Source organism: Rhea americana, unplaced genomic scaffold, assembly GCF_003343005.1.
Source record: "Rhea americana isolate MKP2758 unplaced genomic scaffold, rheAme1 scaffold_303, whole genome shotgun sequence".
NCBI lineage: Eukaryota > Metazoa > Chordata > Aves > Rheiformes > Rheidae > Rhea > Rhea americana.
This window is the reverse complement of record NW_028186428.1, coordinates 124,721-143,301: the sequence shown is the minus strand read 5'-3', so window position 1 is coordinate 143,301 and position 18,581 is coordinate 124,721. Positions and strand designations below refer to the sequence as shown.

Genomic DNA, 18,581 nt, shown 5'->3' with positions numbered 1-18,581 from the left:
CTGCAGCCGAGGTAACCCGCTGCCGTGCTCCTGCGCCGCCCCTTGAGCGGCGGGTGGCGGGTTTAACCTTCCCAGGTTTTGCAGACCGCCTCGTAGGTGCCGCGACTAGAGGACGGGCGAAGAGGACGCTGCAGGAACTGTTGAATATTAGGAAAGGACGAGAGAGCCCCAAAGTTTTGGTAATAAATGGTGACAAAGTAACTTAGTGTTGGTGCTTCAATGATGAGGAGATGAATAAGCAAAGCGACCGCTAGGCGTGATGTCTCCCACCGGTCTGCATGCTGTTCTAGATTGACCCTTTACTCTGGCTGCTCAGTCGTGCACAGGTACACAGCATCCTTCTTGCGAATAATTTAAAGCCTTCTTTGCCTTCCTGTCGTTTTACTGTAACTGGTAAAGTCTCCTTAACTGAGCATTTGGCTCGGTATTATAGTCTGGAAATCTATTAAGAATATAAAATCAGCAAGGTTGGAAGGGACCTCTGGAGATCATCTAGTCCAACCTCCCCACTCAGTAGGGTCACCTACAGCATGGTAGACAGGGTTGCATCCAGGCGGACCTTGAAGATCTCCAGAGAAGGAGACTCCACAACCTCTCTGGGCAACCTGTTCCAGTGCTCCGTCACTCTCGCAGTGAAGATATTCCCCCTCAGGTTCAGGCGGAACTTCCTGTGGTTCAGTTTCTGCCCATTGCCTAATATAACAAGTTAATCTTTTGGCACTAATGGTTACAAAGTTCCTAATGCTGTAAAGTTGTAGAAAACCGTCTGAAGAGGTAGTGCTGAAGGTCTTTTAGATGCTTTTGCAAAAACGTAAGAAAAAGTTTTCTAGATTCTGAATAGATTATACAGATTGAAAGCTTGGCCATAAATCAGATAGGTTTTTTATTAAACACCTTTAATGTAATAAGTATCTGTAAGAAATACACAAAGTTTGTTTATCGCTTCTATATAGGTGCTACTTATGGCTTGCAAATTCCTATGTGGTTTTCTGGCTGACATTCAGTAAACAGACGCACAAATCTGGAACTGATATCCTTCAGCGTTCACAAAACCAACATAATTATCAGCATCGCAGTCTGGGGGGATCAGTCTGGTTTTTCTATCGCTCCTGCTTCCAGCTTCTCTGCCCTGATACTGCTTATGGAAAAGAGCTAACCCTGCCCTGCAAGGAAGGTGCTGAAGTTGATGAAAAGCAGGCAGCAGTAATCCCTCAGCTTTTAACTTGTCACTCTGGCGCCTCTGTCAGATTCAGGGGGAAGCTTTGCTTTCTGCGGATGAGATCAGGGAAGACACCCTCCGGGGGCAGAGACGGGTCTCTGTGCAAGTCTCTCCTTTGTCCCCTGATAGGGTCCTTATTTAGAAGTGTCAGCTTGCAAGACAGCTCTTATCTCCCCGATGAACCTGCTGGGAGCCAGCACTGACTTAAAAAGACTTCCAGAGACTTCTTTATCTATGCAAGCGATATTGATCTAAATCAACTGTTTTAAAAACTCATTTGTTGCATCACTGTTGTTTAAATCAGCTGAAGCATGTATTTAACTTGGTTGTGATAGACAAAACCAAAAGTCATCAGCAAAGAAGGGCTCTTAAGTTCTGAGGATTTTATTTAACAAAAAGCATTGTGGCCTGTGAGAGGCAGTTCAAGGAAATAAGTGGATGGTCTGTAACCTTTGCGTTAGGCAAAATAGGCTGTAGTGGGACTACAGAGTGGATGCCTCATTAGTGATTTAATGTGAGCTTTGTGTTTTGGAGGATAGCAGTGGACGCCATAGGGGAATTTGCGGATTGCTTTTTAAAAATGTGGATAAATCCACATTTTGGATTTATGGATTTTGCATTGGACCCAAGCATATTTCATGGAGCTATGACAAAGTCACTGCCCTATTTTTTCTCCCCTCTGGCTATGAGACGTCATTTCTAAAGCTCGTAAGTCAGACCATCTGTGCCCTTTTTAGTTAGGAAACACTAGTAATCAAGTAATCCTATTAATGGAAAACAAATATCAGACAAAGTCTTCTCAACCTTCAGAGCTTTGTGTGTTCTGTTGTGTTTTCAAAATGCAGTCTGTTCAGAAGATACTGCCGTTACAGAGACCACCTGGGAGCAGATTCTGTAGACTGGGCTGCAGTTTGCAAGACAAAGCAGCAGGGAGGAATAAAAATAGGAAATCTCGCTATGTTTTTCTTCTGAGCCTCAGGGCATAGAAATAATCACTGCACAAATGTCAGGGCACAGTTGAGTTTCAGTATGAGTGTCTGAGCGCTCATCTCAGCCGGCACTAAATCTGAAGAGAAAATCTTGTTGCGGGTTGTTGGTGTGCTTTGCGAGCACAGGGAGGCAATGTGTCTTCGTCAAACCCAGCGGCTCCACAATTGCAAATGCAGACTTCATGCACAAGGAAGAATGTGTTTATCCTCAGAGCTGTTTTCCCCTGTGATTTCCTTGTTTCAGTCCTAAGCTTAATCCAGTGTAGAAAACTTTCCATGGATGGTGGTTTGTTAGACACTAGAAATCAGACATGTTTTCTCACTTTGGGATTTGCTGTTCTCTGTTTTGCAGTCTGTAGCTTAGAGCTATAGCTGTATTTGTCCCTGAAGGTAACTATAGTCAGTACTTACTTGGATTAGAGAGTGATCTGCAGAGAACTTCAGGAAACTGTGTTTTGTCACCCTTTCTATCTTTCCTGCATGCAGTGAGAAGGACAAACAGATGTGTAGTGTTTCTTTTTTCTTCCCACTTCAGAAATGCAAAGAACGGCGTCTTGGGTTTCGCAGAGCCCAGCGGTAACCCTGCTGGGCTCTGCGTTTGGGGCTCACCTCCAAACCCCAGCAAAGCTGCCGTTGCAAACCAAAACAGCTGAAAACTGCCAAAGTTCAGTCCCTCTGCAAGGCTCTTGCAATATCTTCAATAATTCCCCAGTTACCAGAATCTTTTGATCCAAATTGAATTTCGAATGTAAAAAAAGAGTTTTCCCCTGTTATGTGAGAATCTTCAGCCACCTTTACCTTTTCCTGTGCCAGAATGGCCGCTTCCTTTTACCTGTGCTGATACCTCTAACACTCAGAGCAGCAAGCTGTAGGAACAGCCTGACTGATTGCTCACGAGCTGAGTTTAGCCTTCGTTTTTTTAAGGGGCTAGGCACTGCCTTCCCTCCCCCCTTAATGCACTACAGGCTACTCAGAAATCAAGTATTTGTTCCACTAAATAAAGAGCATCTTTTAGCAGTGAAGGTAACTTTTGTGTAATCTCTCTGGACATAAAGCAAGCAGGCACTTGAACAGCATCAGTGTTTCAGAGTCAAATACTGCAGCTGAAATGGTTACCGACTTTGATTACGAGAACTAGCGGGAATTGTTGTGACAGGTCTCTTCTAGTTTGTGCTCACCTGCAGCTCTCAGTTTGCTTTTACTGTAATGTTTGCTCCTACGCAGAGCCGTCCATCATAAATCCGGGACTTGCAGCACCTTGAGGGAGGAGTCCGGCGCGTCTGTGTCCTTAAGCTCTGTCTCGTTAAAACAATTTCAGTGATCTCTCAGGGAGATGATCTGTAGTGAGACCCTTTATGCTGACTATGAGTTGCTTTGAATCACCTAAAAATATTGACTGTACATCTCCAAACCCCCAACTGCTGGAGAAAGGAGTTTTCTAGCTGTGGGGAAGGGAGCAGTTTCTTATTGCCAGAAGGGAGATTTCAGACCTTCCTGCCAGGCTGTTCCGGGCAGCGATGATGTTTCCATCTCCGCACCGCCTGGTGCAGGTTCCTGTTCTTGTGCCAGGCGTAGGCCTTGTTGACCACGACTTTGTCGCTCTGCGTTTCCCCGCTTACGACAAAGACGCCTGCGTGAGTGCCTCGCATGATGTTGTGAGCGCACGTGGCATCTATGTCCAGCCACTGCTGGAGCCTGGCGGGGATTTCAGTTCGGAGGAGCGGGCCGTGCTTCAAGACCTCCACCCGGGAAGGGTCCAGGTCGAAGTCGGAGACGGTTGTCGTTGTGTTCTTCCTGAAGATCCTGATTTTCACAGCTTAGCGAGAGGGAAAAAGGAGAGAGAGACAGACAGATATTAGTTCTGTTTACCTTTCTTAGCTCTTACCCACTTTAGTCACCAAAACGCACAACCCTACAGGAGGCTTTCTTGCTGTTTCTGTAAAGTGGTGACACATCCATCCAAGCACATAGAATTGCAGCAAACTTGTAAAAGTTCTCATTTGAGGTTAGTTTTTCCAGCACTGGAAACTATTCTTTTTCTCCACCCTCATGAGAAGTGGAGAGAAAGGCACATCAACATTACTACACGGGCAGAAACTCTCTGCAAGAAGCAGCAGCACAAGCAGGTGGATGCATCCAGACTTGGTCTCTCATGAATTAATTTCCTTTTCTCTGAGGTGGGATTTCAGGAGATGACATGACTGCCAGCTGGCCAGGACTTTAACTCTCTGCTGTCATGAAGGTTGTGTGCCTGAATTTGGAACAATATTTTGCAAACTTTGTGTCAGCTAATTTTGCAGGTTTGGTGCTGCCACCTGCTCCAGCTGGGCAAGGGGGAGTTGCGCTGCCAGGGCCAATGCTGAAGTTTGAAACAGCTCACATGGAGTTTGTCAAAGGTTTTTATGGACATGGATCAAATGCTGGTTTCTACAGGAAAACCAGGGTAGTACTTATGTTTAGCAGCCATGGACTGAAAACAAACAAAACCCCACAGAAATAAAGCAGGATTTTGCCCTTGGCACACCGTGTAGCTGAGCCTTCCTGTTGCTTAGCAGGTAAATTTGGAACTGAAAAAAATCTCTGCAAAAGATGAAATTCCTTCAAGTCAAGTTTTTATGGCAAAGCCATTTTCAGTGCATGCCACTGTTTGGCTGCTGGAGGGGAAACCAACGACTGAGAAGAGATGGGCGCACTCACCAAAATCACTGGCACAGAGGTTCTCCAGGATCTCCCTGGCAGTGCTGGCCTCCTCGAGCTCACAATCCTTGCAGCTGGCTCGGGGCACTGCTGCAACAGAAATCTAGTTATAATAACCTCCTCAAACTTTACTGCGAAAGGCGTAGCACCATTTTGAGATCTGAGAGTGGTGGCTTCCCCTGAGCTACTCGGTCCCTGGAGGGACTGCTCAGGCTGCCGGATGGGAAATCTTGAGCTCTCCTTACTGCTGCTGTGGCTGCCTCCTTGTGGCCTGGATCTCTGCAGACACTATTTGTCATGCCTTGCTTGGGCTTGTGTTTGTCACCGCACGTTGCAGTAGCAGTGAAAAAAACAGAACAAAAATCGGTTTAGATGAAATGGTAAAACCTTGGCCAGGCTCCATCCAGTGAGGTTGAAATAAGGCATCTGTTCTCCCATTGACTTCTGTTAACTCTCCCACCAGTGTCTCCCAGCAGTATTTATGTTTCTAATGTACAAGCTCCCTTTTTCTTACTCTTACTCTCCTCCTTTTTTTTTTTTTTTTTTTTTTTTGATCTGCACAATAATTTTCAGAGTCTGGTGCCTCAAGATACTTCAGTGACTAAAGTATCTGAGAAGGGGAATATCATTTGGGTATCTGTCCAGGGCAGTTTGTTGCTGCCAGGTTAGCTAGTACTTACGTAAATACTGATCTGGGTGCTCAGCACCTGCCTTTCCTGGACTGAGTACCAGGATTTGCATTTAGTCATGTTGGAGAAATTGCTATCAACTAACTGCATTTAACAGTATGACCTGCTAGGCAACAGTGTTGTCACCTAGGCAATAGAAATAGTTGTATAATATAAAAATGCGGCAACACTGACACTTCAGCTAATGCAGCGAGAAAGAGAAAACCTTCAGGGTATTTTCTTTCAAATTTGAATCAAATTTATTTTGGTAGTCATCAAGATTTTTCTTGTGCCAGTCATGTCTGCAGAACAATAGAGGTTGTTTAAGTGGAGCTTGTGCCTCTTTGTGTTGTTTCCTAACGTCTAAAGAGAAGGTTTGATAAACATTTCTTTTTGTATGCTTTTTAAGTTTTAGGTATAACAGAAACATGAAGGCTGCACTTCCTTAGCTCTGGTGGTCAGACATCTCGCTGCCTGGGGACTCTCACACTGCAGTTGAATGCTGGTCCTGGGTAACTAATGAACACAGTAGTTGAGGGCAAACAAGCTTCAGTCAACTTTACACTGAATTTCTAGTCCCAGATGAAGTTCCCAGAGAGAACAAAACCATGTATATGTATATATATACATATATATGTATTTTAGTATAGCTTAAACCCAGAAATATCAGGAACACAAGGCACAGGCCCATCTTTTCACCTTTCAGTGTTACATGTGGGAAAATAAGTGAGGAAAACACCTTACTTCTCCTGCTTGAGGAATTTTCATCAGTGGAGACTGCTGAGATGCACAGCTCGTGATCTGCAGGAAACTTGTTGCAGTTCAGGATTTCAGGCCATGGGTAACCATAACAAGCCATGACGGGTGCACAGCTTCTCTTGACAGCTTCACACAAGCTGCGACAGGGGTAGATGAGCCTGAGGAGGGAATCACGATGGCAGCAAATGTGGATTTTTTCTTACAGCAAGGTGAGGGTTGAGCTCTGTCACCTTGCTGTCCACCTCACAGGGTTGTGTTGTGCACCACAGTACTGGCAGTGCTGTGGGATGTTTGCTGTATTTTGAACATTCAAGTCCATGAACCGAACAATTTCTAAGAGTGGGAGTGAGATGGGAGCAGGCTTTTTGGTATAGGCTGCTTGCTTCCAGAAGCCCTGCTTCCCCCCGGGGATCTTCTGTATTTGTGCAATCAACAGCTGCTTGTTTTTGCAGCTGCCTAATTAGATAACCTGATTTCCTTAACATCTCTGTAGTTTGATGCCTATGCCACGAAAATGGGGATTTGTATGTGCTGCAGTCACTTGCAGACTGAGAAAGGCTCTGTATGGCTGGAGAGAGGTAGCGGTGAAGGATGCAGAAGAGGTGTAAGGGTTGAAGGCAAAGCTGGGGAATGGATTGCAGCGTGCAGCTTCCCGTGAGCTGATGTGTTGTGTGTGAGGGGTGCACAGGAGCAAATGGGACCAATGTCTGAGGTGGGAAACCAGGGAAATCCCGCAGAGGAATTCAATGGTACTGCTCCTGTAAAATGAAATGACTCTGCGGGCGGGCAGCAGTGCACCTGCGTTGTATGCAAAGCGAAAGAGAGGCCAGCTGAGTTTGTGCACAACAGAAATGTGAGAATATGAGATGAAGACCACCATGGTCAGCGGGTAGAAAGGCTATTTCCAAGATAATTGAAAACATGAATATGTTTATGTATGATGTATTTTGATTTAATAAACCAAAAAGGCTGTTTTGGTAATCTGACAGGATTTCTATTTCCCCTTCAGAAATGTTCATGTTTTGCTTTCAGAGGGAAGATCCCTGCTGAGTAATCCCATTTCCCCTCACTGAGCGGGGCAGGACTGCTGCTAAATGACTGCAATGATCAGATTTCACACATTTTCTCTCAAGAGGCAAATGCAATTGCGCTGTTGGGAAGTGCTCCTTGCTACAAACAAAAAAACTTGCAAAAAAATCTTACCTGTCCAAGCAGATTGGTGCAAAGAGGGAGCAGAGGAAAATCCTAGCATCTGGATGACACTCTCTGGCGAGTAAGGGCAGCCAGCTGGAGGACTGCTGGATCACTTCTGGCATGGTTTCATGCTCCAGCAGATTAGGAATCCTCATCTCAGAGTAACCGATGTCGTAGCACAAGGCCATGCTGTTGGGGATGGCCGTGCAGATGGAGGACCTTCTCAGGTAGCTTGCCCAGGTGCCCGGAGAGCCCCCGAGCAGCAGACGCACCAGCAGAACCAGCAGCCATGGGCTGCCCGACCTCGAGGGGTGCCTGCGGTGGGCCGTGACCATGCTCAGAGCGAGCCACTAGCAGATGAACTGGACCGCGCACCCCAGACTGGGCAGCTCCTGCCTGTGGGAAGCCTTTTATAGCCTTCGAGCCACCTCTCTGTCAGTCCATCCTCATTAAGTGCAGCCCTTTCAGAGCTCTCATGGGGAAGACAATGCTCCAATTTTCATTTGCCAGCGGCCCCGATTGTTTAGATTTTAGCAGGGGTTTGGCTTAGATCAGCAGGTGTGGAAATGAGGGCAGTTGGGGAGGAATGAATGACTTGGCCCGTGTGTCTTGGGGCTCTTTCAGCTGAGATTGCATCTCAGTTTGACACCAGTGCTCCAACCCAGCCCCTTTCTCTTGCTCCAGGATTAGGCATTATTTCATAAACCCCAATGTTTTCCCCTCTTTTGTTTTTTGTAAAAGCAATCAAGTGTTGCTCAAAGTCAATTAGGAGGCATTTGTTTAGCTGCATCTATTGTTGAGCAGGCAGAGAGATAGGATGGTCTCACAGCCAGAAGTTAACTGTTTCAGAGAGCTTTGGATAGAGAGGAACTAATTTGCAACCGTGGAGAAAGGTTGTTTGCACAGAAGATTGCCAGCATTTAATTGGAAAACCTCTCACCTTGCAACCTGTGCGAAATAAAGTCCTTTCTGGTTAGCAAGACTGCTTGTTTCATTGGGATCTCGTTACTACAGCCAAAGAGAGAGATTGTGCCTCCTCTTGCATGCAATTAAGATTCCAGAAGCTTTCATTATTTTAGCCCAGTTTGAGGAAGTGGAAATACTGGGAGTGTTGCTTGTGTACAGTTAATTCTTAACCAGTGCTGTGCCATTAACTGCAAACCAGACAGTGGAGTTTCAGCTCTGAAGCATCCTCTGTTAGAAAGACTCTACCACCTGGGACGGAAATTGTTTCCTCAGAAGGTGTTATGGATACAACTGGCTGCATTGTATTGCTGGGGCTACCCAGCAACATCGTGTTTTCTACAGGGCTAATTGCTGTCTGTACTTAGCAAGAAGTCAACTGTTTATTGACAGTTTTACCATTTAGAGTTGATTTAAGGTCATGGAAGTAATTAACTTCTTTTTTTTTTCTTTGTGGAATGCTGCTATGGTTAGGATATAACGTGTCCTTGGCACATACCTGCAGAAATGCTAGGGAGCTGTGATTTGGAGAGCAGGATTTTAGGTATAAGAACACTTACATTTGCCCTGCGTTGATGGTTGATCTTTCCCTCTTCTTCAAAAGTCTCAATAGACGATAATGAGATGTTGCCATAGCAATAACAGAAATCAGCCAGAAGGTTGTGTTCAACCTGCTGGACCACAATGTAGCTGGACTATGGTATGGGACCTTGCCAGCATTTTGCAAGTACGATTGCATATCCAGCATAACCATGCTGCTAGAAATCTCTTAGCCTCATAGTCTGTGGTGGATTTCTCTAAATTTAAATTTGCTTGGGATCATGGTTTTGCTTGATTGCTGCTGGTGCTGTGTCCTAGAGGAGGGATAGTGGTGTTGGTGTGCTACCTGGGGATGGAGCATGGCATCCAGAATGTGCAGTATGTTCCCCTTCCATATACCTTTGAAGACTGTTTGTAATGGGGGATCAAGGGGGTGAGTGGGAATAAGTTTGGAAGTTGGCTCTTTGCAGTTTGAGTTTCATAGCAGAGCACCGTTTGTGCCAGGTTTCCTTGCAAGGTGAGTGGGTCTGTGGTGTATGCTGTCCTCTCTCTGTGAGAGCAAGGAAGCCCGAAACCCTGGCCACTGTGTTTCCTACTGTAGAGATTTTTGGCTTTCCTTCCTGTATAGCTGCAGTGCCCAGACTGTGATCCACATATAACCCTTTGAAGTGATAATATGCAGTGATTTGCACATGTTTGTTCATTCCCTTGGCTATTGTGGAGTTCTGCAAGAAGGTTTAAGGGTTTATTGTGATCTGCGGATCCAAGTGTTTAAGAACTGCTACTGTAAAAATACCTGCCTCCTGCAGTGTCTGCTCTTTTAGAGCTCTTCTGGTAGGAGGATGGATGTGCTTGAATGTCTCAACCCTTCCCCCCCCCCCCCCCCCCCCCCCGACTTCTTGGGAAGTTTCTAAATTTTCCTCCTTTTTTTTTTGTTTTCGAGTGGCCTGCCGTTGGTAGGAGTTTCGCCATAACAGTTGCCTGAGTCTCTTGCTGCTCACACTTTTGCTGCAGAAATTCCAGACTTCCTGACAGAGGAGGAATGCAAGCTGATCATCCATCTGGCACAGCTGAAGGGGCTGCAGAAAAGCCAGATCCTACCAACGGATGACTATGAGGAAGCCATGGAAATGATCGAAATCAGCCAGATGGATATTTTCAATCTGCTGGACCACAATCAGGATGGGCAGCTGCAACTCAAAGAGGTAGAGTGCAGGGTGGCAGACCTGGGCAGGCTTCCTCTGGCTGTGCCCCTCCTCCTGTGGGCTCTTGATTACTTCTGTATTTGAGCAGGTCAGACCTCAGAGTACACTGATAAGTATTTCCTTAATTTTATGATTTGAATCTTTACTGGACTTCAGCATGGAAGGGACATTTCTGGGCAAATGTGCAGGTGTTGTAATCCTGCTGGGAGGTATTAATAATCCCTGCCAGGAAAGTGTTTGTTTCAAATACGCTGGGTAAAATGTTCCGTATGCTGTGGATTTCTTCTTTCTAGGTGTCTTAGTGAAGTGAATTTGTAGTGTTGTAGTCACGGTTTTGTGAAGCCTGCAGCAGAACTGGCTGCACCTTCCCACAACTGACAGGAAGTCAGCAAAGTCACTCATTAATGAGCCTGGGATGAGCACCTTGCACACAGCTTTTCAGCGCCCTTGTTCTGTACGGCAGGTTAGATTGGGGTAAGCCCTGGCAGGTCAAGAATTTGCTTCCCACACTCCCATCTCAGATGGGGCTGGAGACGCATACTGTCATGTGGGCAACAGAGATTGTGGCAGTATGGGGAACTGGCGCCAGGCACGAGTTGGTGGAAGGTTCGTATCTCTGGAGGCCAGCGCTTACAAAGAGCCCTCCAGCGTACTACATTTCTGTGTCACTTTGGAGAGGAAGCGTTTCGTTCCAAGGCCTTATCTCAGATAAGTAAAAGCATTCACTTTTGTAATCAGTAGTTTGACTTTCCCTTCAAGAGAAAGAACTGTGCCCTCTTTGTCTAAGGACTGGTTAACTGAGTCCCAGCAGTCAATTGCCATGGCCTAAACTGGAAATAACAGCAGAAATCTTTGCGGGTGTGGATGCCAAAAGTTTCCCACTCAAATCTTTCTGCAGAGATGTGCTGAAGTTTGACTGGCTGCCGTTCCTCAGAGGAGATTTCACCAGGCCTCAAGCAGGGAATCATTAGTGCTAGAAGCTAGTGCCTAGTGTTGACCCAATTCTGAATTTCAGGTGCTGACCCACACCCGCCTTGGGAATGGCAGGTGGATGACCCCTGAAAACATCCGAGAGATGTACACTGCAGTCAAGGCCGATCCTGATGGGAACGGTAAGAGGAGGTCCGTGGGGATCATTCTGTCCTCAGCGCACTGGATACCTCACACAGTGCTGCAGGGAAGAGCGGGAGGTGTGTCCAGGACCAGGCCTGTTTTGCTAGATGTGTTCTTCAGAGCAAAATAATGCTACTTTAGAGACCATCACAGACAAGTAGAATCAGCATAAACCTCCCACCCCTTCATCACCAGTCTTAGAGGTAGACTGGTCCCCCTGCCTGTTCAGGAGGGTAGATCTTGCAGAACTAGGACCAGAACACAGAGCTGTGCATTCCTGGTCCCTGCAGAAGCCCATGTCAGGGCTGCTTTCATTTGTGCCCTGCCATAACAGGATATTCAAGGTACACTTCTGCTCCATTGGCCTGTGAGGCCACGCCATCTCTCATGGTGTAGCTCTTGTTCTCTGGGCTCCAGGTTTAAAGGCACTTCCTCCATTCACTCCTTCATTTTCAAGGAGACTTCTGCAGCAGGCTGGGAGAGCTGCTTTGAACTTCACTGGCTGGGTAGAGAGGGCAGAACAGGTGGATGTGGAGTCTTGTTGGTCAGCTTTTGGTGCTGCCCCCCTCCCGCTGCTGCAGAGTCTGTGTCCCAAGTAGCCACTTCCGCTCCTCCTTCTGCTGGTCTCCCAAGGGCTCCCGCTGGCCCGGACATGCACAGTAACCTCTGCTGCTCTAATTAGTGTGTCCTCAATTAAGCAACTCTCCATTTCCTAATCAAATTAAGTGAATGCACAGGCTGTGCGCACCACAGTGGCCTGGCGTCAAGAGCTACTCGAGAGGAGCTGCTTTGGAGTCAAAGCAGTATCCATGTGAATGCCTAAATATCCGGAGGGCACCTCATGCCCGGCTCCTCCGGGCTGATGACATTCTTTGGCAGGCATAGGAGCGGATGACTGAGTCGTCATTGGCTTTTTCCACCATTCTGGACATTAATAAATGAAAAGTCCTGTTAAAGCACTCTTGGCAGGACCTTGCTTCCAGAGTGCTGCTTCCCTCCATTGTTACTTTGGTTCGTGACACCGAGCGGCCAGGTCACAACCTGGATGTGGCACTGCATCATCAAAGACCATAGGGAGTAAGGGGAAGTGGGGACAGGGAGATGTGAGCGGGGAGCTAGATATAATAATGGTGAATAAGATGGTCATGACTGCCGGTACCTGGGGCAGTATCCTAGGCTGACCTCGGTGACTGGTCCTTCCTCCGGGCTGCCTGAGGGTGCTCTGTGCCCAGGAAGCAGCACTGGCATTGCAGCAGCAGCATATTTGCTGCCTGAGTGAGCTCCACTCGCAGTCCAGGGAGTTGCTGCATGGGCACTAGGTCCTGCAGGCACTTTGTTCTTCCAGTTTGAAGTTAAACATGTTGCGAGTTGTCTGGATGTGTGCTCACTGCTGGGCTGCTCAGTGCAGTGCTCTGCATGCTCTGGTCTTGGGGACCCGGTCCTCAGTGACGGACTTCCCTTCTTCTCCAGAACAGAGAAGGAACAAACGGTAAGGATTTTCTGAAGTTGGCAAAGGCAAAAATCCATCCCTTGCCCAAGTACAGTTGAGTCAAACAAGAAATACCCATTTTAGTAGAAGCTACTTTTTACCTCTCACATTGCTGTTACGCTTATTTATGCCAGATCATGCTCTGTTGTATTTCTCTCTCATGTCTTTTAATTATACAAATGCAGAACCTCCTGCTTATTGATTTGAGTTTGTTTTTTTCAGAGTAACCCTACAAGATCTTGTACAAAATGTGGACTGGGGTGTCCCACTCTGTTTTGAAACATGTCTATTTAAATATTTAAGTAACAAGCCCCCCCTGAGGAGTCAGCATACACAGGTTTTTAGCTACAATATTGCATGTTTTAAAACCGTGGTAATTTCTCTTTTCTGATGGATTGTTTTGTGTTTTAGGAGCTTTTTAAAGTTAAAAATTGTATTTTACCTCTCCCAATTCTGAGTCTCCACTGCAGGTGAAGGTTCACTTCTGCAGGTTGCTGCATGCTCTCCATTCAGCTACAGGCATAGCTGGGGTCTGTAATCTTGTGCATGTGAGGTGCAGTCCTTCGTGAGCTACAGTGGTGGACACTTAACGGTGTTTGTTTGAGGAAGGCAATTTCCACGATGCCCTCAGCTGACGGCTTTGAGTTCAGGACATGAAGAACCATTACCTACAGGTAGCTGCACAAGAGTCATCCTGCTTTTTGTTCTCTTCCCATAGGTGTGCTGAGTTTGGAGGAGTTCAAACAATTGAACATCCGTGATTTCCACAAATACATGGGAACTCAGAAAGTGAAGATGAGTGACCTGGTGCGGAACAGCCAGCACACCTGGCTGTACCAGGGTGAGGGGGCGCACCAGGTCATGAGAGCCATACGGCAAAGGTAAGGGCTCTGACCAAGCAGACGAACGGCAGGCTGGCTTGTGTAGACATGAAGGCCACCTGTGCTGGGAGATGTAGCGGGAGACTTGTTAATATTCACACTTCCTAATTGCGTGAAAGCCTTTGGAGTATAAAGAGCACTGAACACAGGCATGAAACGGGGAGAAGAGGTTCTCATTACAACAAGAATTTGTATTGTCCTGTGGAAAAGGGGAAAAAAATCAAATCTTTCAACATCTCCATTCACTTTTGGGAACAGCCTTATAAAACCAAGAGGACTTGGCATTATTTGACACAATTCATTCCAATTAGTAAATGAGCTCACTGAGAGAAACTGTTCATTTCCAGTGCTGTCTGGGTGCCAGTAGTTGCTGTCATTTGCTTTAGTTACTCATGCATTTCACTGAAGTCTGTCTTAGCTGTTCAGAACTGACTTTTTAACAAGCATGATTTTATTCAAAGTGAGCTAAGTTAGTGTAATCCTCTGGGCACACACCTAACAGGGCGCCTCATGGCACATGGTAGAATCTCTCATCTTTCCCTTCATCTTGGATTTGGTTATTGGGAAGAGTTTGGGAAAAGAAATCCAGCACACAGGCCAAATCGTTTAGCTGTGGTGAGTTTCAGATAATTGGCTGGGGACTCGCTTGTTCTTTTGGTGCTGGTCCTTGCCCCGAACAAATCTGTCCTGAGGCTTGAAAATGGCTGGTGGCTGCTCCTTTTCTTCAGCACGCTCCACAGGGAGAATGGGGTTGCATATTGTCTTGATTAGAGCAGAGACAGAGGGTGCCACCGGCTCTGTGCCAGCTAGCCGGGGCACACAAGCGTCAGCATGTTGCTTTTACACAGTTTGGTTTGTCACTGCTAGAATGCCTGTGCGGAAGTGGAAACTTGATGCAGAAGGAGGCTCTTAAAATCCTCCATGGGACCATGCAGTGCCTGGATGGGCTCTGCCATCCTGATTCAGTGCTGCGCCACCCTGTTCCTGTCCTGAGGGCTTCACCCGTCTGGATTCTCAGAGCTCTAAGTGTTCTTTGGCAGGTCTCGAGAGGTACCTGCCTGCCTTGGGGATGATCTCAGATGTAGCAGCGGAAAAATCCCAGAGCAGAAGGGCTCCGGTCTCCTTGATCACTTCCCATGCCCCTCTGCCCTGGGGGGAGGCTGTTGAAAAGGCAACAGGGAAAGGTGAGTTAGGTGACAAGAATATTCCTAGAGCTAGTCTCTCCTTCACTCTCAGCAGGAGCCCTTTGCTTTGCTAACTGTCCCCGAGGTCTGTAGGTGGTGTGCAGGAGTCCAGAGAAGCAATGAGATGGCACATGAAGGCTCCAGGGACACACACAGAAGGGATCTTTCTGAGCAAGCAATCTTCCTGAGAGCAGTCCAGCTGGAGATGCACCCTTCGTTTTTGTTTTTTATTAACCTTGACGAGGAGTTTCTGAGCTGATGCTGATGGTCCAACAGATCTGTAAGGACCTAGTTATCTCCTGGCATGCTTGCTGCAGCCCATCCGTCTGTCCGGTCTGTTGGGGAAGGGGGTTATCTTTCTCTGGATTTGTTCGGTGCTGGGGAGTAGAAGCTGACCAGGGTAACTGTGCTTTCTCCTCACCTGCTCTGCTCTCCTCTTCCCCAGGGTAATGCGCCTGACTCGCTTGCCCCCAGAGATTGTGGAGCACAGCGAGCCCCTCCAGGTTGTGCGGTATGACCAAGGAGGGCACTACCATGCCCACATGGACAGTGGCCCTGTGTTCCCTGAGACTGCCTGCAGCCACACCAAGCTAGTCGCCAATGAGAGTGCTCCCTTTGAGACCTCATGCCGGTAAGCCCTGCCTTGAAACTTTGGGATAAGGCACAGTGTTTGTGTTGTACATCTGGTTGGGGCATTGCGGTGGTCAGTTTGGAAGAAAGCTTTTTAAAGACTTATCTGGAACATGCTAACAGAAAGGTGCGGAGAGCTGGTTCTCCTCGCTTCGTGTGGGACTCAGTGCTCAGGTTGCAGGCTCAGAAACCAGCTCTGGAGACTGCTGGCTTAAATGGGCTTGAAGGGGGAAGTGGGTGAATCCTGCAGGTCTACAAGCCTGTGAGAAGAGCAGCGTATGCTAGTTCTGCCGAGCTGCTGGGTTGTCCCCACCAGATGCCAGAATTGCACTGTCGGTGGTGTGAATGGAAATTTGCTTTGTTGTCCTTGTCTTGGCCTTGGAGAAAAGCTGATATAAACCATGTGTCTTGTGATGTCTTGGAGGAACCACTGCATGTATGTATGGAGGGGCAGGGTATGGATGGCCGCCACACATCTGTTGTTCCAGTGGTGTCCCCTGATCGCTACTCCACATTTTCTCTTACAGCTATGTGACAGTTCTGTTCTACCTGAACAACGTGACTGGGGGAGGCGAAACAGTCTTTCCTATAGCTGATAACAGGACATATGAAGAAATGGTAAATGACTCTCCCACTCGTTACCCCTGAGGATTTCACTGTTTCCTGGCTTTGAGTCCCTCTTTGAATGCCTGTATTTACTGTGGCTGCAGAAGGGGTCTGGAGGGTGAGGTTGGCAGACACTAGCTTTCACAGTTGGAACGTGGGAAGGTTGTGCTCCACCTGCTGTCTTTTGCTCAGAGGCCAAGGGAAGATGTGCAGGGCTTTGACAACTGCAGCTTTCCCCACTTAGAGATGTGTGAAGCGGACTGTGGCCCTTGCTGACATAATGCAGATCCTGCTTGCTTGTATCTGGGCAGGTTTCATCAGATAAGTCTTTGCAGGTATTTTGTTCTCCTGACAAACCATATTTTAAGGAAAAGGGAGTTACTCAGAACCAGTCATGGGCTTCCACGGGGATGAAATTGGCTGCTCCAAATGGACTGTGAAAGCCCCATCCTGCCCAGTGCTGGCCTAGAGCTGCGCCTGTGGAGCATTCAAGCAGATGGCAGGATGATGGCTGGCAGTGGCGGCAGCCTGGTCCGTACACTTTTTTGCAGACCCATTTACCATCCCTTTTCTGTGTTTTTGTCAGTCTCTGATCCAGAATGATATTGACCTGCGAGATACTCGGAAAAATTGTGATAAGGGCAATTTGCGAGTGAAACCTCAGCAAGGCACTGCTGTCTTCTGGTACAACTACCTGTCGGACGGAGAAGGTAGCATCCCATTTCGGGACTCAGCTCTTGGGAGGGATAGGGCTGCACAAGATGACAGCCCTCTTCTATGGGTTTTGTCATAGCTGGGTTCTCAGAGGAGAGCCAGAAGGGGTAGTAGCTGCCCTAGGGGGGGGTGGAACTTCCAAGTCTATTTGTCACCAGCTGGGTAGGAGCTTCCTGGCTCTGAGAGGCCTTTGTTTACAGGCAGTAGGTCAGTGGCTCCTGATGGCTTTGGGGGAACGGGACTAGTTAGCAAACAAAGACTGTGGCTGTTACCAGGCACTGCCAGCTGCCTTCCTTCCTGCTGTGTGAGCTGAAACTCCTGCTGGAACTTGGTCTGCAATTCAAAATGTTTCACTGATGTGGTGTTGCCCAAAGGGGTGGGGAGGGGAGGTGGACGAAGAGCATGGCCATAAGCTCTGTAGTGGCATGAGGCTCTGCTGTGCCTGGGGCTTGCCCCTGCTGTATTGCTTAGCTGCAGCCTGATGATAGGCTTGGAGTGGCTGTTTTTCTCACAAAGGTCAGTGCATTTTTTTCTCATCCCTGACATTCAGTCAAGCTGGGGGATAAAGTCTAATCTTCCAGGCTGTTGGTGAGCATGACTCTAGAGTGTTTCAGTGACACTGGTTCAGTGAGCACTGGTGGGAAGAAGGCATGTAGTATCCCATTTCTCCTGGGAGCAGCCTGTGTTTCTATCTCTAGCAAGTCCGCAGAGGAGATTGCAACACTAACATTTGGACTGTTGGATAGTAATGTCGGGACCATCATTGTCCTGTAAGAGCCCTGTTGCACTATTTTTATGAGCAAATTGTTCCTAGATAGAAGGCGGCTGCTGATGCAAGTCTGACAGAGAAAATCCACAGGCCCCCCTATAAATAGAGGAACTGCAGAAAAGTGATGTCTAACATGGCCTTGAGATTCTGACTTCTCAAGAGGCCTCCTAGTGGCAGCACTCCTGCATTCCATCTCAGCCTCTGCTGTTAGGAAGAGTTGAGAAAAACAGCAGTTGTGATACACATTGTAAGAGCCCCTGCTGCTGAGTGGAGACCGGCAGCAAGGTGCAGTTGTTCATGCTCTGGGACTTTGCCCTGGCACACTCCTCCTTGCTGCTGGGGTTTGGTAGCCTTAAGGTGGAGGGATGCTACTCCTTGCCGCCCTGTGACACTGCTTTGCGCTCACAGGCTGGGTGGGGGAGCTGGACGACTTCGCCCTGCACGGAGGCTGCCTCGTCACCCGAGGGACCAAGTGGATCGCCAACAACTGGATCAACGTGGACCCCAACCGGCTGCGGCAGCTGCAGTTCGAGCAGGAAATGGCGCGCTATGCGGGGGCCGAGGCTGGGGTCCCGGGCGAGTGGACGGTGGATAAAGCCTACAGCGGCGTGCACGTGGAGCTGTAGGGCCGGGGCGGTGGCTCAGCCCAGCCCAGCCCCTCGCGCGGAGGCCCGGCGGGGCGGGGGTCGGGCCGGCAGCGGCTCCGCGCGCGCACGTGGCTTTTTCCCGCGCTGACGGGGGGGGCGGGGCCTCGGGGCGCGCCAATAAAGCGTGGAGACACGGCCGCCGCCTGTGCGTGCTGCGGGGGCGGGGCGGGCCGCGGCCAATGGGCGGCGAGGGCTTCATGGGCCTGCGCGGGCGGCGGCCAATGGGCGGCGAGCGCTGCGGGGCGCGGCGCGGCGCGGCGCGATGGAGTCGGTGGCGCTGGTGGCGCCGGTGACGGCGCTGGAGTTCGTGGCGG

At 48.4% G+C, this 18,581-nt stretch overlaps 2 protein-coding genes across 2 annotated transcripts; one reads left to right on the top strand and one right to left on the bottom strand.

The window, feature by feature from the left end:
• Positions 1-298: 298 nt before the first annotated feature.
• P4HTM (prolyl 4-hydroxylase, transmembrane) lies at positions 299-18,402 on the top strand (the record flags this gene model as incomplete). The annotated part of the gene is made up of 8 exons (XM_085309809.1): positions 299-326; positions 10,044-10,234; positions 11,250-11,346; positions 13,555-13,717; positions 15,347-15,532; positions 16,059-16,149; positions 16,724-16,847; positions 18,029-18,402. Coding segments are annotated over 8 exons (1,098 nt in total), but the record flags the coding sequence as incomplete, so codon positions are not given.
• LOC146593145 (secreted frizzled-related protein 5-like) lies at positions 3,685-7,861 on the bottom strand. The gene is made up of 4 exons (XM_085309785.1): positions 7,536-7,861; positions 6,318-6,490; positions 4,906-4,992; positions 3,685-4,024 (listed from the first exon to the last, which is right to left on the bottom strand). The coding sequence occupies exons 1-4, from the start codon at positions 7,859-7,861 to the stop codon at positions 3,693-3,695; spliced, it is 918 nt and encodes a 305-aa protein (XP_085165911.1). The 3' UTR covers positions 3,685-3,692.
• Positions 18,403-18,581: the final 179 nt, after the last annotated feature.

Coding starts and splice junctions, on each gene's coding strand:
- LOC146593145 (XM_085309785.1), bottom strand. CDS start 7,861: ATGGTCACGGCCCACCGCAGGCACCCCTCGAGGTCGGGCAGCCCATGG. Junction 6,491..7,535: donor GCACCAATCTGCTTGGACAG/GTAAGATTTTTT, acceptor TTCCCTCCTCAG/GCTCATCTACCCCTGTCGCA. Junction 4,993..6,317: donor AAATTCCTCAAGCAGGAGAA/GTAAGGTGTTTT, acceptor CTGTTGCAGCAG/TGCCCCGAGCCAGCTGCAAG.